The sequence below is a fragment of the Aythya fuligula genome, chromosome 3 (genome assembly GCF_009819795.1).
Source record: "Aythya fuligula isolate bAytFul2 chromosome 3, bAytFul2.pri, whole genome shotgun sequence".
Classification (NCBI taxonomy): Eukaryota; Metazoa; Chordata; class Aves; order Anseriformes; family Anatidae; genus Aythya; species Aythya fuligula.
Window position 1 is genome coordinate 26,717,503 of NC_045561.1, and position 23,077 is coordinate 26,740,579.

At 34.0% G+C, this 23,077-nt stretch overlaps 1 protein-coding gene across 4 annotated transcripts in view; it reads left to right on the forward strand.

The window, feature by feature from the left end:
* The window catches only part of FMN2 (formin 2), a 154,788-nt gene that overhangs the window by 119,533 nt on the left and 12,178 nt on the right, over positions 1–23,077 (forward strand). For all 4 annotated transcript variants that reach the window (XM_032185814.1, XM_032185816.1, XM_032185815.1 and 1 more), the window contains 2 exons: positions 1,464–1,515; positions 15,424–15,573. In XM_032185814.1, the coding sequence (XP_032041705.1) occupies positions 1,464–1,515; positions 15,424–15,573 (202 nt within the window). The remainder of the gene's footprint in view (positions 1–1,463; positions 1,516–15,423; positions 15,574–23,077) is intronic.

The following is a 23,077-nucleotide window of genomic DNA, read 5'->3' on the forward strand; positions in this document are numbered from 1 at the left end:
ATTGCTAGATACAAAGTTTGCTGCTGTGGGTAAAATGAGCACTGCTCACCCACCTCAGCAGATTACGTTACTACTATTAAAAAGCATTTGCAGCATCAGACATAATTCGGATCCTTGTTCCGGCTTTGGGGGGGAGTGGAAGGGGGGAATGGGAAACTGCACTTGTGTAACTTTGCTACAGATTTCACATGTCTATGTGCAAGTGTGTGTTTGTAAAGTGCTGCTGATAGAAACATCATAATAGAAAAAATAGTGATTATTTTTGTACCCTAAAAATCCCATTCTTATTTTTGTCAAATTTAAAATCTATATTTACTATTTTTGATTTCCTACCACATTGTTGATGTGGTGCATCAACAAAGTAGAAAAATGTTTTTTATTATTGTAAAGCAATGTAGGGAATGAGAAATAGCTTTAAAGTTTATGCTTCTTTTTTAGTTTTCTCTTTGAATTCTGTACTATTGATATTTATTTGTCTTCAGGACACTTCAGATCCTCTTCATGCCCCCAAACCCAATGACTCTCTTGAATTCTAAAATTCTTCTTGCAAATTAAAAACTTAGTATTCCAGCAGACACGAAAAGGGAATAAAGTTCCAGACTACAAAGATTTTGGCTAAAACGTGCAGCTCTTAAATGGATTTAAATTGTGATAACTGAATAACTGTATAAATTTGATCTAAATACACTTGCACAGATTGATATTGTACTATTGCTTTGCATGTTGTTGATACTTAGGTTAATATGTATGTTCTTGTAGATTTTGCATATTAGTGTTTCTAAGTGAACTGAACTTGGTATGTAGTGCAGAATGAGAGAAGAAGTGAGAAACTGATCATTTTTCACTAGTGTGGCAATGACAGCTTGCTGGTTTTGACTTTTCTTCACATAATGGCAATGCAATAATTTCCTTTGTATAGAAAGTAATGTTTTTGATATGGGCCTACTATGGTGCTAGTACTTCACTAATTGATGTAATTTATTCTTGTTTAGGAATTCCTAGTTCATAAACTAACTAGCTATGTGAAGGGGAAGGGGAGGGAGAAGACAATTTTTATCTATCAAGTAACTTACAGAAAAGCTATGAAATCAAATGCTTCGTGCTTTTCCTCCCTCTTGATAGACAAGTTCCCATATATTTTGTTTCAGAGTCATACTTTAAGAATTGCTTTAAAGTCACTTTCATGACTTTATATTGTTTATATTACTGCAAGATTTAAACAACAACAACAAAAAACACAGCACTTCTTTTGAGGGTTTTTAGGAGTGTGTGTATTTCCCTAGGGATATCTAGGGATATCAGACTTCATGTAGCTTTTTCAGAATTGTTATACTTGAGTGTATCTTCATCTTGTTTTTATAAAATAAAGAATAAAAGACTTATGAATTTTACAGTGAACATTATTTAAAAAAATAAATAATCTTTATCTTTCACTTTAATTCTTTGCCTGTATTTTTTTACAGCTAAATTAGACCAAGAAAATGAAGAGAAGTCACTAACAGAAGCACATAAAAGGTAAGAAAGAACAACGTGCTAAACTCCTTGTCTGAAGGAAGTGTTTTTTTTAGAAGCTGCTGTTTTGGAATCCAATGTTATATTTTTCAATAGTGGAAGAAATGCACTTGGAAAATGAAGTTATATTTATTGTCAATTTCAACTTGATGAACAGGAAAAAAAAAAAAAGGGTATATAGATGTGCAGTCCACCTTTAAAAAAAACTAGTGCAAGACACTTGCCTTTAAGGTATAAAAGGCATATACCTCATGTAAAAACAAACTTAGAATATGGCATTCACTCTGAAAGGAAACTTCCTTCCATGCCAGAATCATAGTGATTTGACAGAAATAGCATTCCCCAGACAGCTAATGTTCATTAGGTACAACTTCCTGAACTTATAAAATGTGGAATGGAAATCTGTTTTTTTAATATGCTAATGATAGGTATAATTGAATGTGACTTTGAATACTTTGTAGTTGAATTGAATTTGAATTGACTTTGAATTGAATACTTTGTAGTATTGCTACAAGTTGAATTGACTTTGAATTGAATACTTTGTAGTATTGCTAATAGATATTCAGATAGTTTTTGTGGCAAAAAGTGAAATACTTCATTAAATTTCATTACAGATGTGTACAGTTGAGAGTTTTCAAAATTGTGAACTTCATTGCATTGCACAACTTGTGTTTTCTTCTAATTTCTGGCAGTGTTCTCCAGAAGCAGTGTCTAAATGGGACACACTTTTATCTGTCCCTGCAGAAGACTGAAATATGACACACACCGTTTCTAGTCCAGATTTGGTGAAACTGTATTAGTCTGTATTAGTTTTCTGTTCACTAAGAATAGCATCTTCCTTTTGTATTAACTACAACTGCCACTGAATATATGCTGATGAATACAGCTGTATTCATTAATTCATGTACAGTAAAATATGCCACTATCAATGATTCTAGTTATGATTTGTTAGCCATCCTATGGCCCTGATGTCCTGATTTGTTACTTTCTATAATGTCACGTTATGGGTGACTACTCTCCTGGTACAGCACCAATACCAGTAGTTTCTGTCTATACCCATGGGCCATGTAATAAAGACGGTACCTGAAAAGGTGGATGTTTCTGTCAGAAGCTCCCTCCTTACTTGAAAGGTCATTGGTATATCAATGATGTGGGATCCTGATGGAAAAAAATGGAACGAAGGGAGTATTGCTTTGGCTCAGTATTGTACCTCTTGCTCAAGTATTTGAAAGGCATTCCTGAAACTGCTGAAGCTTGTTTAACTGCTGAATTACATGATTCTTACTCTTAAAAATTTCCTTTACAATAAAACTTTGAGGGAAGAAACTTAGTAGAAGAGAGATTTTTGATTTCTGACTGCTCTGCTGAGGAAACTTTCTCCTGTGGAATATGGATTAGACTATATGTGCAATGCTAACAGATTCCTAAGGGCAAGAGGGATCTGAAATCTGTTTGGAAAACTTGTGACTTGTCATTGTCGAATTCTCCAGTCTTGTTTTTTATTTTTTATTTTTTTATTTTTCTCCTGACTGAAACCATGATATCAACATATTCCTTTCATTATAGCTAGGATATACGGTATACGGTCAGGGAGAAGAAAGAAAACTGCTCCTTGGACCCTCAGTCAGCTTGGCCTACTCCATCCTACTTGTCTTAACTCTTTCTCCTCCCCTCTGCTGATGAGTGCAGCATCTCCTTTGCACAGTATTTTGTCCAAGAAGGAAATTCTAGTTCATTGGTGACATCACATGCAAAAGTTCTTATAGAACACACGAGGAAATACACTGGGACCTAAAACAAAAAATCTAGGGTCAATTTTTTTTTTTACTGTTATGTAAACTACATTTCTCTTTATTCCTTCCACCCACACACTGTAATTCTTAATCAAATTTGTGGTATTTGTTAAAATATTGAAGACGAGTTCTTGGTGTAGTTTTGGTATTATGTGTATTTATTGCATCAAGATCTTTAAAGGGTCTTAAAAATAAAATACTTGTTTTTTTTTTTTTTTTTTTTTTTTTTTTTTTTCAGGGAGTGAAAGAGAAGGTGAAAGCTTAAAAAGCTAAATGAAAGATTAGTTACATTTGGCTAATCATAGATAGAACAGCAGTGCATAGGATGACCAGACAAGCAAGTGGTGCAAGGAAAAGTGATGGATTAGATGGAGCAAAATTAATGTGATTAATGTGTTTGGATTTTACTTTTTGAAGTGGATAACTTCAGCTCACATGTAAGTTCAGGTCTGCCCCAAAATAACATTTCTTTAGCTTTTAGTAAGAGCTACAAATTTTCTTTCTTTTAGCTTGGGCACAGAATATTAAAGCTCATATCTCCATTAAAAGCACAGAAGTCTAAAAGAACAGCTCTTGTAGCAGTAACAACCAAAATGTTTCTAAAATGAATAATGATTTGGGGAAAATGCAGCAATGTGTATTTTAGAAAAGCTCAATTGTGCAATAGATGAGCTGAAATGGAAAGTTAATCTTCCACGCAAAATAAAGACAAAGAAAATGGAATGTCTGCTCCAGGGACTCCATGCAGTGTATAGCTGTTCATTTGTCACAAGTGAGAAAATGTTTAATCGGTTTTGAAATGATGTATTCTCTCTTTATTTATCGTGTTTAGTAACTTTAAGAGTGTCAGTATGTAAAGTGTTTATCCAAGGAATGGATTTCTGGCACATGGATAAAATGAAAAGTGAAATGTTTAGCTCGCAATAGGCATATGTTCCAAGATCTCTCTGAGTAAGTATCCTGAGATGAGAAGAAAGCACACAGGTCTGTGTTTATCTAGCTTACGCAGGCAGACAATGAAGGCTCCAGCCTGGTATTAACACTGAAGTGACATGGAATGTCTTCACCAAACCCCAAACAATTACATCATTCTGTTAACAATATTGATAAAGTGCAATAAAAAAGAACCTGGCACTTTCCAATTAGATCCTCATTGCTAAATACTTGAGAAACTGTCAAATACATGACAAGTTAGAGTAAAAAAAAAATAAAATAAAATAATGAAAAAACACTGGGGAGGGAGGAACACGGGGGAAGCAAAAGAGGAGGAGTAGAGGAGAGAAAGAGATGATTCTGTATTTTAGGAGCCTCTCCCCCCTTTTTTTCCTATTTGAAATCTTTCTAGATTGTGTCTTATGCACCAAGATGCATAGCTATGTGCTCAATTCACACAGCTGGAAATAATGTAACTGACACTTAAAAAAAAATTATAACTAAAAATGAGATTTGAAAATTGGGAAATACAACACCAAATAACAAATATGTTCTATGTTTTCTATATTTTCATTTTTTTGTACATTTTCTACATTTTTATATATTTTCTTCCATATTTTCATTTACTTAGCTTTAAATGCCTTTAATCTTTAAGAAAGATATTTCCTTTAAGCAGGGAGAAAAAAAAATTAGAATCACTAGAATCATTAGATACAAACAATTATCGTTTATTATCAATTGTAGAAGGAGATAGTTTGATCCATAGCATCTACAGCAAATAGAAACCAAGATTGCATCAAAGTTATTGTCAAATGTTGTATGATAGCTGATGTCTTGTTTACCATGCTAGGGTAACAGGCAAATGTATCAGAAGGAAAGGAAAAACCATTTTGCTGGTTTACAGTCTGAAATAAGCTAGTTGCTTCTCTTCTTGCACTTGGTTCCTGAAGAAACAACAGCTAAGCGATCAGACCAATATTATCAGAAACAGCATTAAATGAAGGAGGTCACTAGTCTCTGCCTTTATGTACCTACTAGTTATGAAGGAATAGCATGTAGCTTTATTACTTTCTTATAATACATTGCCCAGTATTTAGTTCTGATCTCCTTGGAAAGCTTACAGGTTATGGTCTTTTAATATAACAAAATAAACGCAGACTGGAACACTGATTCTCTTCCACTGAAATAGTTAATTTTTTTGTCCTTCTACCTGCAATGCTATATCTCTTCTTGGAATAAGGCATTTGGAATCATTCACAGATTGAAATGGAGATGGTTGGTTTAGGCCTGAGAAAAATTCAGATCTTCACTTATTCCTGCTATCTGTCACTCAATGAAACATCAGATTCTAAATTCAGAGCAGTAATATCTATTATAGTCTAAATAAGCTTTGGATTTAGCTGAATCCTAATGAACCATAATGAATTCAAATAGAGGGTCTGATTTTTGGCAAGAAAAATCAATTGTTCTGAGAATTGCTCAGTTTTACTCATACTAAGTCTATGTAAGAAGCAATGAAGAATTTCTTAAACACTATAGACCCTCTTATGTCTAATATTTTAGGTAGTATGACCCTGAATTAAGTGATAACATAACACCAAGACACAAGTCTGATTTAACTGTGGCTTGATTTGGGGTGAAACTGTTCAGTTGTTTTTTTTCCTGCTCTGATGCAGGAAATGAATGGTAAATACACAGCTATGCTACTTACTATAATGGTTCTGTGTACGTCACTGATTTTAAAAATATCTAAAAATTTATTTTTTTCTGTAAATCTCAGTGCATTCTGATAGCACATATATATTTTACAAAAAGTCAAACAAAGGACTTACTGCCTTCTGCCATTTGTATCAACTAGGGAATTTCAGATGTGTATGGTTTGGTACAGAATGCTCATCTTCCTCATGTCAGGATATTTTTATTTGGTTTGCTTTATAATTTGCTCACATTACTTGCACATTCCAGTGATCTTCAGTCTTGTAAGTGCTTCCTGAGTGCTGCCTCTCAGGCACCTCTTCTGTTTTCAGAACTTTTAATAATCCATTTAGTGATGTTTTGCTGCTTTCTTGCTGTAGCAACAAATGACATGAATTTTGAAGAGAAATATTTACCTTTACATTCCCTGGGGAAAAAAAAAAAAAAAAAAAAATACTCATGACATGACATTTTTCAGAGACTTCCATTGGCTGTACTGAACATTACATTTGAGGAGGAACAAAGCCTTTACACCTGCTCATGAGCTGACAAGTTGATGACACTTAGAGAAATAGCAGACACTATGGTACAATGGCAATGCTGAAAAGCAACACCTAGAAATGTAGCACCTAAGTCTGGTAATCCTTTAAAACAGTAAAAGTTCCTCCTGCTTCACTACCCTCCACACAATAGTTTGGATTTTTTCCAAAAGTGAATCGTAAGGTTGAAGTGAAAATTGAGTAAGTGATTGAAAGAAAGTGGTGAAAAGCTCAGAATGGAGGGAGATATTTATAATAGTAACAATAATAATAACAACTCTGCTTTTAACTGAAAGATAAGAGTATGCTGTTGGCCTCCATCTTTCACTGTTCTTTTGCCATTTGTTTTTTGTTGGTTCCTTTCCTGTTATTAGGTCTGTTTTCCTGCTGTGTGGTTCCCAGCATGTGGACTTGAATTCCTCATGGTAATACATTTCAGGCTGGAGGTATACATTAGTTGCATCAGCAAAAAGTAAATATTCAGTGGGTAAAGGAAATATGTATAGAAGCAGCTTACAGACTGTTAAACAGATTGGATCATTCTAGTTTAGTATCCTGTCTCTGACGAAATATCAAGGCCTGTAAATATGCAGTAATGGAAACATAGCCAGCAGTTTAGTTATGTCAAAAAGTTTCTTCTGAAATATGGGTAATTGATCTTTCCCTGATCTTTGCCCTATTCTAAAAATATTTGCTAAATGAGTGCAAGTTCTTAACCATCTGCATGATTGATTTTTTTTTGTATGTGTGTGTGTAAGAGCATTATCTTTTCTTTTGATGTTGTTGGGCGTCTTGCTTAAATCATTTTATTGGTTTTAAATTTGTTTCCCTGTAATGGCATTCAATGCTAGTATGAACAAATGGTACTACAGCTTTTAGTAGACTGGCATACGATTTAGAGATCGAATATTCAGCATAGTATACTACTGTATGCAGTTTATGTAGAGGACGTACTCTTAGATCTTACTGTAAAAAATAAGAAATTAGTTTATGGTGTAAATACAGTTACACAACTAAGTAACATTGACAATAAAGTTAAGTATCAATGATAACAGTATAGTTTCAATAGTGGGGGTCCATTCATACCAAAACCTAGTGTTATAACATTAAATTCAGTATTAAAAAAAATAATAATGTCACTAATAAAATTTATGAAAAAAAACACCACAGAAATTAAAATCTTTAAATGTAACACATTATTTTCAGCTCTACTCTATTTCCAGCAGGTGGTTTCACTGAGTAGTCTTCAAAAATTTAAGATATTCCTTTTGAGCTGTTACAGCTGAAGTGAGACTTGTGAGAGATTAGCTCCAGTGACTCTCCATTGTGCTTCAGTTTACGATTATGTTCAGTAGGTTTTTTCTTTCATTATATGGTCCACCAGAGTTGTTTAGTTAGATTGTTTTTAAGACCTTTATAGTATGGTGTTAGCATTTGCAATGACTGTGACTTAAATGTGGATACCACTTCTGCTTTCACTCTTTTCTCTTCATTTGCCACCAGAGTTGTTGTGTTCCTTGCTGTATTTTAAAATTTACTTTAAGGTTTATTATATTATATTTCTGTTGTCATGTACATGCAGTTGGAAAAACTGGACATAAAGGATGTGGTTTAATTAGGTCACAGTTCTATTAACTCATCTGGGAACTGTCCAGTAATAACTTATACAATATAGGTCATTCCTTTCTTAATAATTTCCATCTGATGGAATACTGCCTTCAACCCCTCCACAATACAGTGCTTGCCTCAGTCTGCTGCTGAAACCCCAATGTGCTTCTCATATATGGAGATTAAGTGGCTAGGAAAAAAAGTGTTGTTGCTATTCTTCCTCGATTTGTTCCTCAGCATTGTTGCTTTGGATCAGGTTAACAAACCTGATCCCTTCTGCACTGTCTTAAACGAACACTTCTCCTGGGAAATCTTGCACCTGCTTCTTTTCTTAATTGTTGCCTGGAAGACTGTTCTACCTTAATCAGTCTGCTGATGAGGCAAAAGTTTGTTCTCTATCCCAAAGAAAACAGTGCAATGATCACCAGAAATATCATGAAACCCTCGTAATCTTTGGAAGAAGGGATGGGAACAGCTCCTTTGGCCTGAAAAGACTTCCTCATGTCCAGAGGACTATGGTTTATTTAGCTTTGCTTTAATGTGTGAATATCAATGATTCAGATGTCTGGAGCAATAGAGTTACGTAGCATAATCTTTCCATCAACCCCAATGGCTGTCACATTTTCATTGAAACTTGATCCCTGTGGAAAATACTACCTATTTTCTCTCCTCACCTAAACAAAGATACTGTCACTGCTATAAAGAGAGTGTATTGGGATAAGTTAGGAATTCAAAGATAAATGCATAGAATTTTAAAAATGCATGCAAAGACCTTTTCACTTCATCAACCCAGATTTTGAAATGTTTCAACCCCATTTCTTGAGTCTGCTGTGGCTAATCAATTCTTAGTATAGAATACAGTGAAAGTAGCAAAGATACCTCTAACCTACATTTCCGGACCTTTGATTTCTAGATGGCTGGAGATGATGCAGTCTGTGCAGAACAACTTTTCAAACACTCTATTCTTTGTAATTAGAAAAGTTCTGTCTGCTAAGATAACTTCATCCTGCCTATAACATTATTTAGCACCTTGTCAATGTATACAATTGATAATATTGACAATTTTACATGAATATTAAAATTAATTTTTTCCTAGCCATTTAGGGGTGGGAAGGGGAAACAAAATTTGTATGAATGAGGCAAACTGGACTGTCAAAACATAATTTCCTGTTTCTTTCTCTGTATGTTTCGTGTTGGTTGTTTGTTGTGGAAAAAATAGTAACTCAAAGGTACAGGGATGATTTTGTTGTTGAAACTGTTAATTTTCATCTAGTTGGAGCACTAAAACACTATTCTTTTAAATATAAATTTATAGGAGGTAAGGGACTAGAGATGAGGGAGATGACTTAGGATTCAAAACATTGCAAATGTTTGGCAGGTTTTTTTTAGAGGAAAGGAAAAAATCTCTCGAGACCGTTGTTTTCTAAGGAACGATATTACAAAATCCATAGTTACACAATATAAACTGGCAAAAGGAAGAAGAGATTAATCATTCTGGTAGATTACTTAAGCTGACATATCTCAATTTTTAATACTTTTTTAAAGATACTGCTTTAAAAAAAAATCTTATCAAAATATAAGTTCAGCATATTTTGAATGAACCTATATTTAATTTATTTTTTTTCACTTGTAATCATGCAGGACATGGTAGAGCATGGAGTAGAGGCAATGGTATTATTAAAAACTAAACAAAGAAAGTGACCTAGGGTTATTATGTAGAGAGGGTCCTCAACAAAATACCTCAATAGAAGATGCAAGGCATCTTAGGATGCTGTGCATGTTAAGTTTTCTCACAGACTTGTTCTATCTCAACTACCAGGATGATGGTTCTGTTTCATATTTTGTCATATAATTTTGTGACTGCTGAATTTGTATTCTGGCATATGACTAGCTCTCCTTAATGCTTTCGGCTGTTTAGAACACACAAAAAAATATATATATACGAAGCCTTTTCATAATTGTAAAACAAAGCAAGACTGAATGTGACGATTCACATAGATAACTTTTCCAGGGAACATCTACTGTTACCTATATACTGTTCTCTTCCCTCTGTAGTCATAAATCCAGGTGCGGAACTTTGCATGGGTTTACAGGTCTGCCAAATCAGTTTGGCTTTTAAATCAAACTCATGTTAGATTTAAATCAGTAAGAGATACGTGTAGTCTTCTGTCTTCTTTTTTACCTGGTTTTTGGTGGACTATGTGTAATTCTGTTTTACCTATGACTTTCATCAAACTGGAATATACCTCAGCATTTCTGAGAAATGGTGAATACATACATCAACACACATGCATTATTTCCGTATATGGAAAACTGAATCACTTGCAAGAATACAAATATGTTTGAATATGTTTTTAAAGGAGAAAAATTTTCTGCAATTCCTACCTTAGTCAGAACTGCTTCTGAAACACAACTGCTTCACCAATTAGCACAGTACCACCACTAAGATTACCCGTTTTTAACTTCAAATGTGCATACGTGATGCTTAGCAGTTTGTAAACCTAAATACAAGTTGTCCAAAATATCCAGATTTGAACTTCAAACAAAATATATAACCTGTTAAACAATACAGAATCTCTATTGCAAAATTGATGAAACAATTTTTCTACATTTAAACACACATTCAAACATGAACTGTACTCTTACAGGTGATTTAATATATTGTATGTGAAAATCAGGTGGGTGTGTGCAACTGTTTGTTCACTATTTCTCAGAAATGTCAGTCAGGACATGCCTGAACCTACTGTCACTTTGCTATTTTTTTGGCCACAAAAGCTTTTTCAACTGATATTGATGTGAAATTACTACTGGTCTTTGTTTAGTATTTTTTTACTTGTCTTATTTTTTTTCCAACTGCTCTATTTCCTCTCCCCCTTTTTGCTTGACCTACTGTATGAATTTATATACATCCACATATACAAACATATCCTATATATCTTTATAAACTGACCAAGTGAATGGAAAAAATTAATCCGCTGATACATCACGTATAGCAGACTTGAATCTAAATCATTGTATGAACTTTAGAATTCTTACTACCTTCAAAATGGAATGGAAAAATTGATTAATCCATAACTGCTCTTAAAATATTCCTAATGGATCAGACCTATTATCTAGAAATGCTGTCAATAAGCCAATTACAATGTGAATGACTTCTGCCCCCCCCCCCCCACACACACACCCCTGATTAAATTTGGTTTGGCTGTTAGTGCATCCACTTATTCTATCCCTCCAAGTAGAAAAAATAATTTACATAGTCTCACAGTTGTACACAATGGAGCACACACACACACACACACAAAAAAAGCAACCCTACAACGAATCATTCATCAAATTTCCACGTTTGACTAAGCAGTGAGTGCAGTCATCTCAGTCTACAGTGTGTTTTGTTTTGTTTTCTGAATTACACAAACAGTTTAACCAAGGAAATTAAGAGATGAGAAAGTGAGAAATCTTATTTCCTTACTCATTTATCATGGATGGGAAACTCGTCTACTGTTCTGAGAGATTTAATTTATATCTTCTTCAGAGCCAACATGTGAAATACGAAAACTGGTCTGAAATTTATTTTTAAAAAGTTGGCTTTTGCCATGTCAGGATAAGACAGCAGTGTGAACATCACTGCTTTACTTTTAATCAGGCTTTCAAAGTCATGCTATTTGGAGCAAAGCCGCTGACCTCTTTTACCTCTTTTAATCCCGGAAAATAACTTGCATGCCCTTCCTTCCCTCTTCCATGACTACTCTCTCTTCGCTAATGCACATTCTTTTCCTTTAACACATTTGCTAAGACTACAGAAAACTAAGAACCTGTTCACTTAAGAAATGGCCACTAAGCAAGCTTTGCAATACCTGTTTGTGTAATACATTTAATTTTTCAGATAGGTGAAATGATATCCAGAAAGATGAGATGAGTTTCCCAAAGTTACATCCTGCAAAAATTAATTATAGCAACACAATGCATTCAACTCTAGTTCCTTATTTGATTCAAAATGTCTGTGTGCCTGCATGTACAGTCATGAACAGTATTGATAGTATTTAAAGATGTCTTGTTTCCAAATCTGCTGAATGATCAACAGGAAAATTTCTGTGGGGGAACCCATTCAAAAGCACCAGAGAAAAGGTATTTGCTGCCTGGCTGAGGTTTGAATAATATCTATTCTTAGGGTTATGAAAATGTCATCCAAATTTCTCTTTGTATTTGAAATGTGCGTCTCCTCCTGGATTCAGCTTTGAGACATATCTAGTTTGATGTATGTAAACATTTCCAAATCAGATATTTAAAGAGCATGATAATAGGAGGATTTACTGCTGTGTGTTTTATTATTTGATGCATTTGGATTCACTTTATTTGCTTTTTCTTTCATCTGTGAATTATGCCACTTTGTCTTGTAGTACAAAAATGACAGCATCAAGAGTATGGCAAGCAGATTTCTATGTATCTTCTAAATGCACTCTGAAACTAGTAACTACTAAATTAGGGGTGACCCCTCCATCTGAAATGTGTGTACATATATATATATATATACACACACATATATATGCACACAGTAACTGTTTTGACAGCTAGATATGCATATATAGAAAAAAAAATTTGATTCATGGAGACTTGTGCTCTGGAGTCTGTTGCAGCTGATACCTTGTACGTTGTTAACAGTTATCAAAAAGGTGTGACACATTAACAATGATAACCTGCTACCTTGCTGCTGTTCCACATTTCACAAACAGGTTATTTCCCTTACCTCCAAAAAAAAATTGCCACGGAGGCAAGCAAACTGGCTGAGCATTTCTGTCTATATGCCTAGAAATATAGAAAGGCATCCTAGAAAGTTACAGCTGTTAGCCACAGCTGTATGTGTGCATAAGGTTGCACTAGTTGCACAAGTGGTCCTCAGGGAGATTTTTAGTCGTCACAGAAAAAACATTGGCTATCCAGTTGGTCTTCAGTAAACGTTAGTGCTGGTTGTGTTAGTCATCAACTTTTTCTTGAACATACTCCTCTACAATATGAATTTCACTCTGTCTTGGCTTCCCATTTTGTGGGATGTTTTCCTGTAATGGAATTCTAGCTCGTTACCTCAAATTTAAAAGCATTACTTAGGATAGACATTTACTGTCTGTTTCTTTTCACTTTATTGTCATTTGCAGAACAGTTTGAAGAGAGATTTCTCAGGTCAAGGCATCTTATTTTAACTTCTGGTCTTTCTGTATTCTGCAAATCACTAATGACCTTCATTCAGACAGCTTCCTTAAAAATAAGCCATTGACTCAGCTGATGCCTATGGATTTCTCTCTCTCTTACTCTATTCCTCAAGTTCCTTCAAAAGTATTGCCACTTCATTCTGAAAAATCACAGGAACCTTTTATGTGACTTCCTCTAGTAACAAGCTCCATAACTAGAAATCAGGGGAGGAGACTGGGAGGAAAACCAAAAAGATCTCCCAGATGTGCTTGCTTTAGTCTTTCAAAAAGTTGAAAACATGTTTAAAAAAAAAAAAAAAAAAAAAAAAAAAGCAAAACTTCTGAAAATACAATGCAGCATTCAGTTGACTGATGTATATCAGGGATATTCTTTATAAGTAGTTCTATGCGATCATAGGATGCATGATAAATATTTACCCGGTATAAACCTCTGAGAAAAAATGTCAAGTAAGGCAAGTAGAATAGGATTTTGTAGTTTAATCATCTATAAATCTTTTTTTTTTTTTTTTTTTGGAGGGGTGTGCTAGAGAAATTCAAAACAGATACTCTACTGATTAACGAAGTGCTGTCACAGAGCATACTGATATGGTAGGCTAACTGTGGGAGTGGAAGAAATGGTGTGCTGAGATGTGGCATTTGAGTATTAGTATAATAGATGTAAAAGTGAGAATGTTTTTGTCCTTAATGTTTTATGTGCAACATCTTTGATCTTCTCTATAACTTCATTTTACTTCAGCAGATGGAATATATATATATATTCCATCTGCTGAAGTAAAATGAAAAATTATATATATATGAAATATATATATTATATATTATATATTATGTATTATATATTGTATATATTGTATTATTTATATATATTTATATATTTATAAAATGAAAAATTATGTATATATATAACTTAAGAGAAAAAGTGTATAGAATTTGGTAAACAGATAACATTTTTTAGCTGTAGACCTTCTTATTCAGAAATAGGATCATTTACATATATGTTGAATTTTGAGAAATAGACTTCTCAGAGACTTTGTAAGGCTGACCATTCTGAATGATTAAATCTGTGACCATTAAATACTTTATGATACAATAGTCCATGTAGAAAGATGAAATGTCTATGACTAAAATGACATTTACATCCATTGAACTGGAATTTATTTTTTTCCCAAGATTAAAATATTTAAAACTGTGATATATATTATATATATATTTATCTTTATATATAACTTTATACATAAGTTTTCATAGAGGTAATGGAGTAGCACTAGATCAATGAGCAAAGCATCCAGAATTATATTTCAAGAGACAGCCTTCCAGAGTTTTCGTGAAATAACTGGTTCTTCAGAGGCTTCTGTGTTGAGCTTCAGATGAGAAATATATTTGTAAAAGCTCCAGTATTTACAGAACTTTACCTCAGAAATGAAATGGAATAATAGTTAATGAAACAACTAGTTTTTGAGGTAATTCCTCCCTATATAATTCAATATAATATTTCTACATGTTCTTAAATCTGAAATAAAAGCAATTCAAATTCAGAAATCTGTTAAATTTAATTGCTGTGTTCAGAAGCAAATGGCAGATTGTTCTGTTAGAATGATAGATACTTGCTTTCTAGCATAGTTGCTCCTGGCTTAGTTTTTCATTGCATAATTTCTTGTTGTGCCCAGGTGGGAATCTTAATATTTTTGCGTATGCTCCCATCTAATGCATCTATCCCAATTTATTGCAGTGTAGGTTTAACAGACCTTTAACAACTTCATTTTCAGTCTTTATAGGCATTGAATATGATATCTGAAAATTGCATTAAACACAACACTAAAGCACTGTCAAGTGTGGATGTCTGGATATGCAGGCCTCTGGAGAGTGCACTAATTTTAGCTTTTGAAATGGAAAATACTTTGGTCAAAAACAGAACCTATGATCCTGTGATAAATGCCAGATCCTAACTTTGCTGAAGGATTGTATTATGTATTTATTGGTATACTAAGAGCTGAGAACTGTTGTTTTTATATTCTTATATTTTAGATCTGCTACCAAAGATAATTAAATGCCATGTCAGTGTTAAGTAGGGGAAAAAAAATCTATGTCAGTGGGTATCATTGACACATTTGTCATTTTTTCTTTTTTTTTTTTTTTTTTTAACAGCTTTTTGGAAACTGCAGCATATTTCTGTATGAAACCAAAAATGGGAGAGAAAGAGGTGTCTCCACATTCTTTTTTCAGTATTTGGCATGAATTTAGTTCTGACTTCAAAGACTTCTGGAAGAAGGAAAACAAACTTATTCTTCAGGAAAGGTACATTTGTTTGTTTGTTCAAAGGCTTTTCTCAGAGAATGTTATTGAGAGCAATTGTACCAGTCACCCTCACTTCATTAGCACTGGGAATTTCTCAGTCTTTTTTTTTTTTTTTTTTTTTTTCCTGCCTAGTTGTCATAATTTTTGAATGGGACATTAATAACAATTTGTGCTAAAGTTTTTCAGGTCAGCTATGTGAATGACTTTTTTAGTAGAACACATAACTGCTATGCCTATATGAATTTAAGAAACAAGAAACTTGTTTCAGGTCTGAAAGTTGATTAAAAAAAAAAAAGATTTCCCATTCATGTATTTACTGAAAACAAGTCAAGGCAAGACGTGTAAATATTTGTCCATTGAAGTCAGGGGAAAAGGAGGGGAAACAGAAAGAGAGAAGAAAAGGTCTATTGATCCCACCTTGAGGGAGAAAAATCAAACTGAACCATATTCCAAATCACAACCCCACAGACATGTGCCTTGTGGTATGTATGACATAAAGAATTAAGATTATAGTTTTGAAAAATTAGCCATAATGTCTGTTCCATGTATTAGAAGAGCTATGAAGTTTTCTTTCATCTGCACGCAGATATTACATAGTGGTAATTCTTTGTTTATAAAAATGATGCCAAGAATTAATTAGTTGTTAAAAAGTAATAAATGTCATATAAGGACAATTTAAATACAACCATGAAAACTGTAAACATGGTTACATTTGTTAGCAACTTGAGTGATCTCATTGTACAGATAATGAAGCAACTTCTGTGCCTTAACATTAACAGGACCAAAGCTTTAGGTTCTTTAAATGTTTGGTATCGGTCCATATTTTGGTAATTGTATAAGAATAGATCTCTTCTTCAAGAGTACTCACCCTGCGTAAATGTCACAGACATCTGGCTTTGGAAATCATTGTTAACTTTCCTTAGGCACTTATATGATCAGTATCATATATACTGTATATAATTAGTGTAAGTGGATACATTTTGGAATGAATACTGTCTCAGTTAAAAAAAAAAAAAAAAAAAATGTATATAAAAAATATTCTGTTCCTATTGCACAAGCGTGGTACAAATATTAGTGCAATACAGCAGCAATCTGGGGATGTATTTCACTTTACTGACTGACTTAATTTTAAGTAAATAAGTACATCTCTTCAGAATTGACTTGACAGCTAAATATTATCGTTAGTTTCCTGTGCAAAGACTTAGTTGCCAACTTAATACATGTTAATTTCATTTTGTATTATCTCTATAGAACAGTATTTTAAAAACTGCCCTTTTGTTTTCCAAAGTACTAGGTTATTATTCTAGAATCAAACATAAACCCTCCAAAGCTCCCCTGAATGTTCTCTCTACAAAATATTTTGCTATAAAAGAAATTAATTAAAAGAAATTAACTAACCATTTTTCCCCTATTTTTTGTATACTTCTGAAGCTAAGAATAGTATTGTGATACAATCATTTAATTTTTTGTTTCAGTTCCATGTACAAATACGCTAAGAGGATGCATTGAAGCAGCAGGGAAAAAGTGTCTGCCAAATTGGTCCCTTCTAGGCCAAGGGTGCCTTTTAATCTGAAAAGAACTGAACATGTTTGCCTACAGAATGTCTTTAGGTTGGGGATGTGACGGGGAATGAAAGGATACTGAAAAAGGGCCTACAGTGGGAAAGGAAACTGGGATATTCCTGGAAAGAACAGCAAAGAGGCCGAGGCTCAGAGCAGATGGAATGGGGGAGATTTTCTCAGGGGTACAGGCAGGACTGTGTAGCTGCAAACCAGGAAGTCACTGAAATTAAAACTGAAAATGATCCATCCTGAAAATCAAAGATAGATCTTTATTTATTTATTTACTTAGAGGTTGACATGTCTTGCCAAGTTCCAATCTTCCACTTTGTAAACTCTGTTCAGGTGAGGCAGGGTTTGGTGTTTGGAAACCTTTCCTGTCTGTGCTCACCTCAGAAAAGTTTGGCACAGTGTTGTTTCAGTGCTCTTCATTGCCTTTTAGGTACTAACATATTTTGTCCTAATTGACAGTAGAGTAAATATCTTCCAAGTAGTACATTTTTTCCCCCAAATGAAATATCTCCATTTGATAAACAACTGTTTTATCAAAGCCTTTCTGTGGAAAACATTTTGCCTGCCGTCATAGTTCAGCCTGGTATCTGAAGTTGTCCTTTAGACTGTTTGCCTGACCTGATACTTCCACTGTTCTTATTGATAGGAAGGATGCTGTTATATGAAGGTTTCTGAGTATTGAAATTGCAGGAGGAGAAAAATCTTAACAGAATATTAAGTATTGCTAAAAGGTGTAAGAATATACAAAACATAATTATGATGATTTTGAAAATCTTAGCCTGTATGGACAGATGCTGAGGTGACAGGAGCATGCCTGTTGCCATTGAAATTAACAAAAAATGTAAATAAAAAATTAAGAAACTGGATTTTAACTCTTCAGTTGATATTCTTGAATGAATGTTTTGGGTTTTTTGTTTGTTTGTTTAGGACATAGCATGGAATTTAGTGTAATACATTTTAAAGTGTTTAATAGAAATCTTGATTTGTGATGGCCTATGTCTATCAAATGCTAGGGATATATTTTAAATTGAAGTAACTGGTGACTAGAATATATGGATGTCTCAGCAGTAAAATTTGAGGGATGCAATACTGATCCTGCATTAAAATGTCATTAACCCTCAAGAAGGTGAGAATTTCCTGTTAAGTGAACACTTGTTAATTCTTCCTGTCTGAGTAAGTTGCATTATTTTCTGTTGCTAAAGGTGAAGAGCAGGCTAGACCATTAATCATCAAAGTAACTTTCTGTGCTTTTTCATTGGTGGAAAAAATCAAGTCACATTTATGGTGAAACTTTTTAAGTATTGCCACCTTTGAAGAATTATTTCCCAGGCTACTGCCTCATGTAGCATACTTACATTATGATTGTTATTTATAAAAAGTATAACTTTATTTGATTTTATTTTTAGGTTAATCATCTTCCTTCCTTTTTTCCCCCTTTTCTTCCACTACTTTCATATTTAGTTTAATAAACCTTTATACTATGCTTTTAGAATAGTTTGGGCATTGTTTCTAAAATATTTTATATCTCAGTTTATGTATAGACTGTGTAGGGAAAGGAATTACTTGTTAATATTGACTGTTTCTTATTTAGTCTCTGTAAAGATGAGCCACACTGTTTTACAATAATTTACTCAAAGGCTTTTCATAGATGGTATTTCCTAAGGTGGTACAACTTTTTGTTACAAGTGAGTCAACTCTTTTTTTAAACACTTCTCAGTCAGTATTTTAAACTGTGTATTGGTTTCCCAGGCATTTATATGTAAAAGATAAACACTGAAGTGTCAGACTTCATATTTCTTTAGAAGAGGATGAGGAAAAAAAAATGAAGAAAAATGGTGTGAGGTTAAAAACAAATTATTTTTTCCAAAATTTTCTACTGCTTTTGCTCAATTCTGTCAGATGAAATGAAGCAGAACTGGAAAATACCAGCTGTAGAGAAAATTATGCATGATAAACTGTTAAAATACAGTAGCAATAAAAAGAAAAATGCACCTCAAAATTACAGTGAAAGAGTAAGTCTGCCAAAAGGTTTTCCTAACCATACTATTTGTAGTCACTCTGTAGAGCCTAACTGGAGCATTCCAATCAAAATTGTCATCTGGATTATTTATAAATTTCTAAAATAATATTTTAGGCTAAATTTCTGATGCTAAACACCTTTAAATGAAAGTTTAAAATGTATTTTTTTTTTTTTTTTTCTCAATAAGCAACTTATAGCAAACAAAAACTCAATGAGGCCTGGTTCGGATCCTTAAATGTTGGTCTTTTTGTACTTTCATTATATTTCTAAATTGTCACTGGTAGGATATACTTTGTGTTTGTACTTTGAAAACGCCTGAATGGTTTCGTATAAAGCTTGCACTTCATATGTGATCAGCAAGAAAGCCAAGAGTTGACATATTGCCTAATTCCTTTTCAGTGCTGTTTGAAAAAAGAATATGATTTTGAACCTTACAAACTTCTTATGCTTATTCAGCATCCTCATAACCTATACATTTAATTCAGTTGCTAAATACCCTGAGATGTATATTGACCTCTGAATGTATACTGTCAGATAATGCACAGCTGCAGTGACAATTATACAAAAGTCTCACCTTAGGAAAACTCTTAAGGGATCACACCACAAATATTGAAATTCATATTTTTCTCCTGTAGAGAGAGCAGGTGTCTCATGCAAACTGGCAAAGTTAATATCTTAACTCTTTTCTCATAAATTTCTGTCTTTGTTCTCTTTTTTATCTTGGTTTCTTTATATTGCTGAGGTAAAGATATTTGGCATTAAATTTATTATTCCAGTTTAGCACTGGAGAAATATTTTAGTTTTTCTTGATGTCCAGCAAAGACCTACAGGCCCAGACCCAACTGCTTTCTTAGGAATGAGGAAAAAGCAGCCTGTCCTAAGACTGAAAAGGTATTCACCTATTAAACCTCTGCAGAAGGAAGTCTTGAAAAGTTATGATCAATTAAAAGAATAGGAGGGAGTGGGGGGAAAAAATAAAAGGTGAAACAGCTGCTGTGTAAATATAGAGTTTGCAAATCCTTGGTAGCTAAAAATACAATTATTTTGAAAAAAATCTCATTGGGTGTGGGCAGCAACAAGCATCATTAGGATCGTAACTTCATCTTTTCTTTACAGATGGGGTACACATCCTGGTTTATGACAGTAACAAAAAAGCAGACAGTCTTTTAAGAACTTTTATGTTTAAATGAAGTTGGAACAAAGAAAAGTTCCATTGTTGTCAAAGGTCAATATCATTAGTCCTTAGACGCAGATTCAGAGCTTACTAGAAACAGTTCAAGGCAAAAGCATTTTTACAAGGCTACAGATCCACCTTCCCTTTCTCAGGGTTCAAGTCGGATACTGACACTCGTTTGCCCACTCCTGTCCTAAGTGTCAGTTTCTTCAGACTACGTTTGCCATTCCATGGCCTGTGCCAACTTGCAAAGATTTACATAAATAGGGGAAATAAACATGAATTTCTAGACAGGAGGAGAAAATTAGAGGGGGACACGGGCAGATATGGGTACCTTTTAAGTATGTGCATAAGGTGAATATTGCTCATGGATTCACACTGGCCCTTGCCTTTATGAAAAGGTACATCACTGAACGAAGAATAACTTTGTCAGGGATGCCAGCAGAAGAGAGTTCATGAGCAGGATCAACATGATGGTAAAATTCTGTAAGTCCCTGTTATCTTGCATCACACTAAACTAGAGAATATCTTTTGGCTAGCTTTATTCAACCCTTTAACTCCCACGATAAATCTTTGACACATTAAAAATAATCTATACTAAAAAATAAAAAAATAAAATCAAATAAAGCACTTGTCTCTCAAATGTAAAAGTTGCCCATTCCCGTAAGAATAGCAGTTAAGCTGGCACCTGGTGTGTCACACTGTGTATATCTAGATGAAAGGGAGATTCCTGGCCAGCATGTCTCCACAGCTCATTGATCTCTCTCTGCAGAAAGACTGGTATGTCTCCCTACAGACTCCTCGGCAGGATGATTTAAAACTTGCTGTTGAGCAATTTAAAGTCTGGCATTGGATATCTGTACATTGCACAGTGAGGAGCATATTGGTAAGCTGCCACTTCTGCTTGCAGAGGAGGGCATTAAATCCCATAGCGCAAGCAATGTACTCTCAGGGTAATTTAAGGGATATTTTGTTAACACTTATAATAGGAACCAGTGAGTCAGACTTGATAGTGAGAGATCTGGGGACATGGGAATATGTACTTGCAAAGAAATGTGGAAATGGAATAAAAGAGTAGAAAAAGGTATAGAGACGGAAAATGATGGAAATGTGGAGTATGTTCAATGTGGTCACATTTTGCTTGGCATGCTGTTGTGATACAAACTAAAAGCTCCTAGCATGATGTTAGTAAGCAGATACGTTTTCTGGCTTGGGAACTTGAATCTCACTCTCCGTATTTCTGTCTAATCAACTGGTCTGCATGCTGCTAGGCTTTGTTTTACAATGGGTAGTTAAAATAACATTTCAAAACAGTATTCAGCTTATGTGTCTTTGAACTGAACAATTAAAATGTTCCTCAGTTTCTGAGAGTATTTCAAAATTTTAACTTGATTAAAATAGCTTTCTGATCAGAAAATACTGTGTTAAATTATAGACATTGGAAAACATACTTGAAAGAAGTCAAATAGAGCAAAGATTCAGAAGCTAGGAAGAATCCTTTGAGGCAGTGCCTCACAAAGAGACAATTTGGTGTCCAGCTGAGACATGTTGCTCAATATTTCAGTATTTCTTTTTCTTCCATGTGCACTTCTGGTAATTAGTAATTTTTTTTTCAATGAAAACTTCAGGGTTTTTTGGTTAGGGGAGGAAAGCATTAACTTTCATTTTTAGCATTGCTTTTGAAGGAAAAGTTTGTGAAAAATAAAAATTTTGAGATACATTTCTCAAGCTGGATCTCTGGTAGAAATCACTTTATATAGTCAAGTGGTGATACTGTGTGGTTCCTACCCCATGGTGATCTTTTCAGATTTTGAGGCTCTTTCCTATTTGCTAGTTATTGAAAGAGAGAATGACTGCCTGTGGTTTAAAAAATAAAAAATAAAAAATCCGCCCAACATAATCGATAGATACTTGGAGATTAGTGAAAAATTGCACCACTAAAAGTTTTAAACAGATTTTTTTTTTGGACAAGAAGTGCAGCAATTTCAATACCTGTAAAATATCTTCATTCCCAGGCAAAATGATTACACTGGTATTTGAGGTGCATTAAAATATCATAACGTGTTTAAAAAAAAAAAAAAAAGGGCATTAAAATATTAGTCCCCAAAAGTTTAAGGCACTTGCAATGACTTAAAATCTACCACAACCCAGACTAATCTCTAACTACTGAAGATGTTAGATTCCTTTATACTGAGACATTGTGCCAAACAAAGCTATTATGATAGCTGCATACAGCTATCATAATGACAACATCCATTAAGTATAAGTACATGGTTGCATGCATGTCTTATGGCATGAGTACAAGGAACAGTCTGTGGTTTTACATTTTTAGGAAGAACCTTGCTGTTTCAGCAGTTGTTTTGATGTCAGTATACAATTATGAATAGGCAACTTATGATAGGAGACTTGTTAGCTGATAGAGCAAGGTTGGAGGCATCTTATTTTCCTGCCTTCTGCACTCTAATTCTGTGGTTCTCCAGCTGACTTCTTCTAACTTTCCTTTCTTTCTAGTGATCTCTTCTTTCTACTCATTTCTCATATTTGCTTGTACAAGCAAATTCCTGTAGCTATGGATTACATAATATATGTATACCCCAGTACACCCAACATAGCTACTCGTCTGCATAGGGTATGTCACCATATCCTCTTTAAGATGGTCTCCTTCTCCATATAATTTATTCACCGAGACTTTTCTCATTCTTTTTTTACACATTGCAATTTTTTCCTTCTTTTTACTGC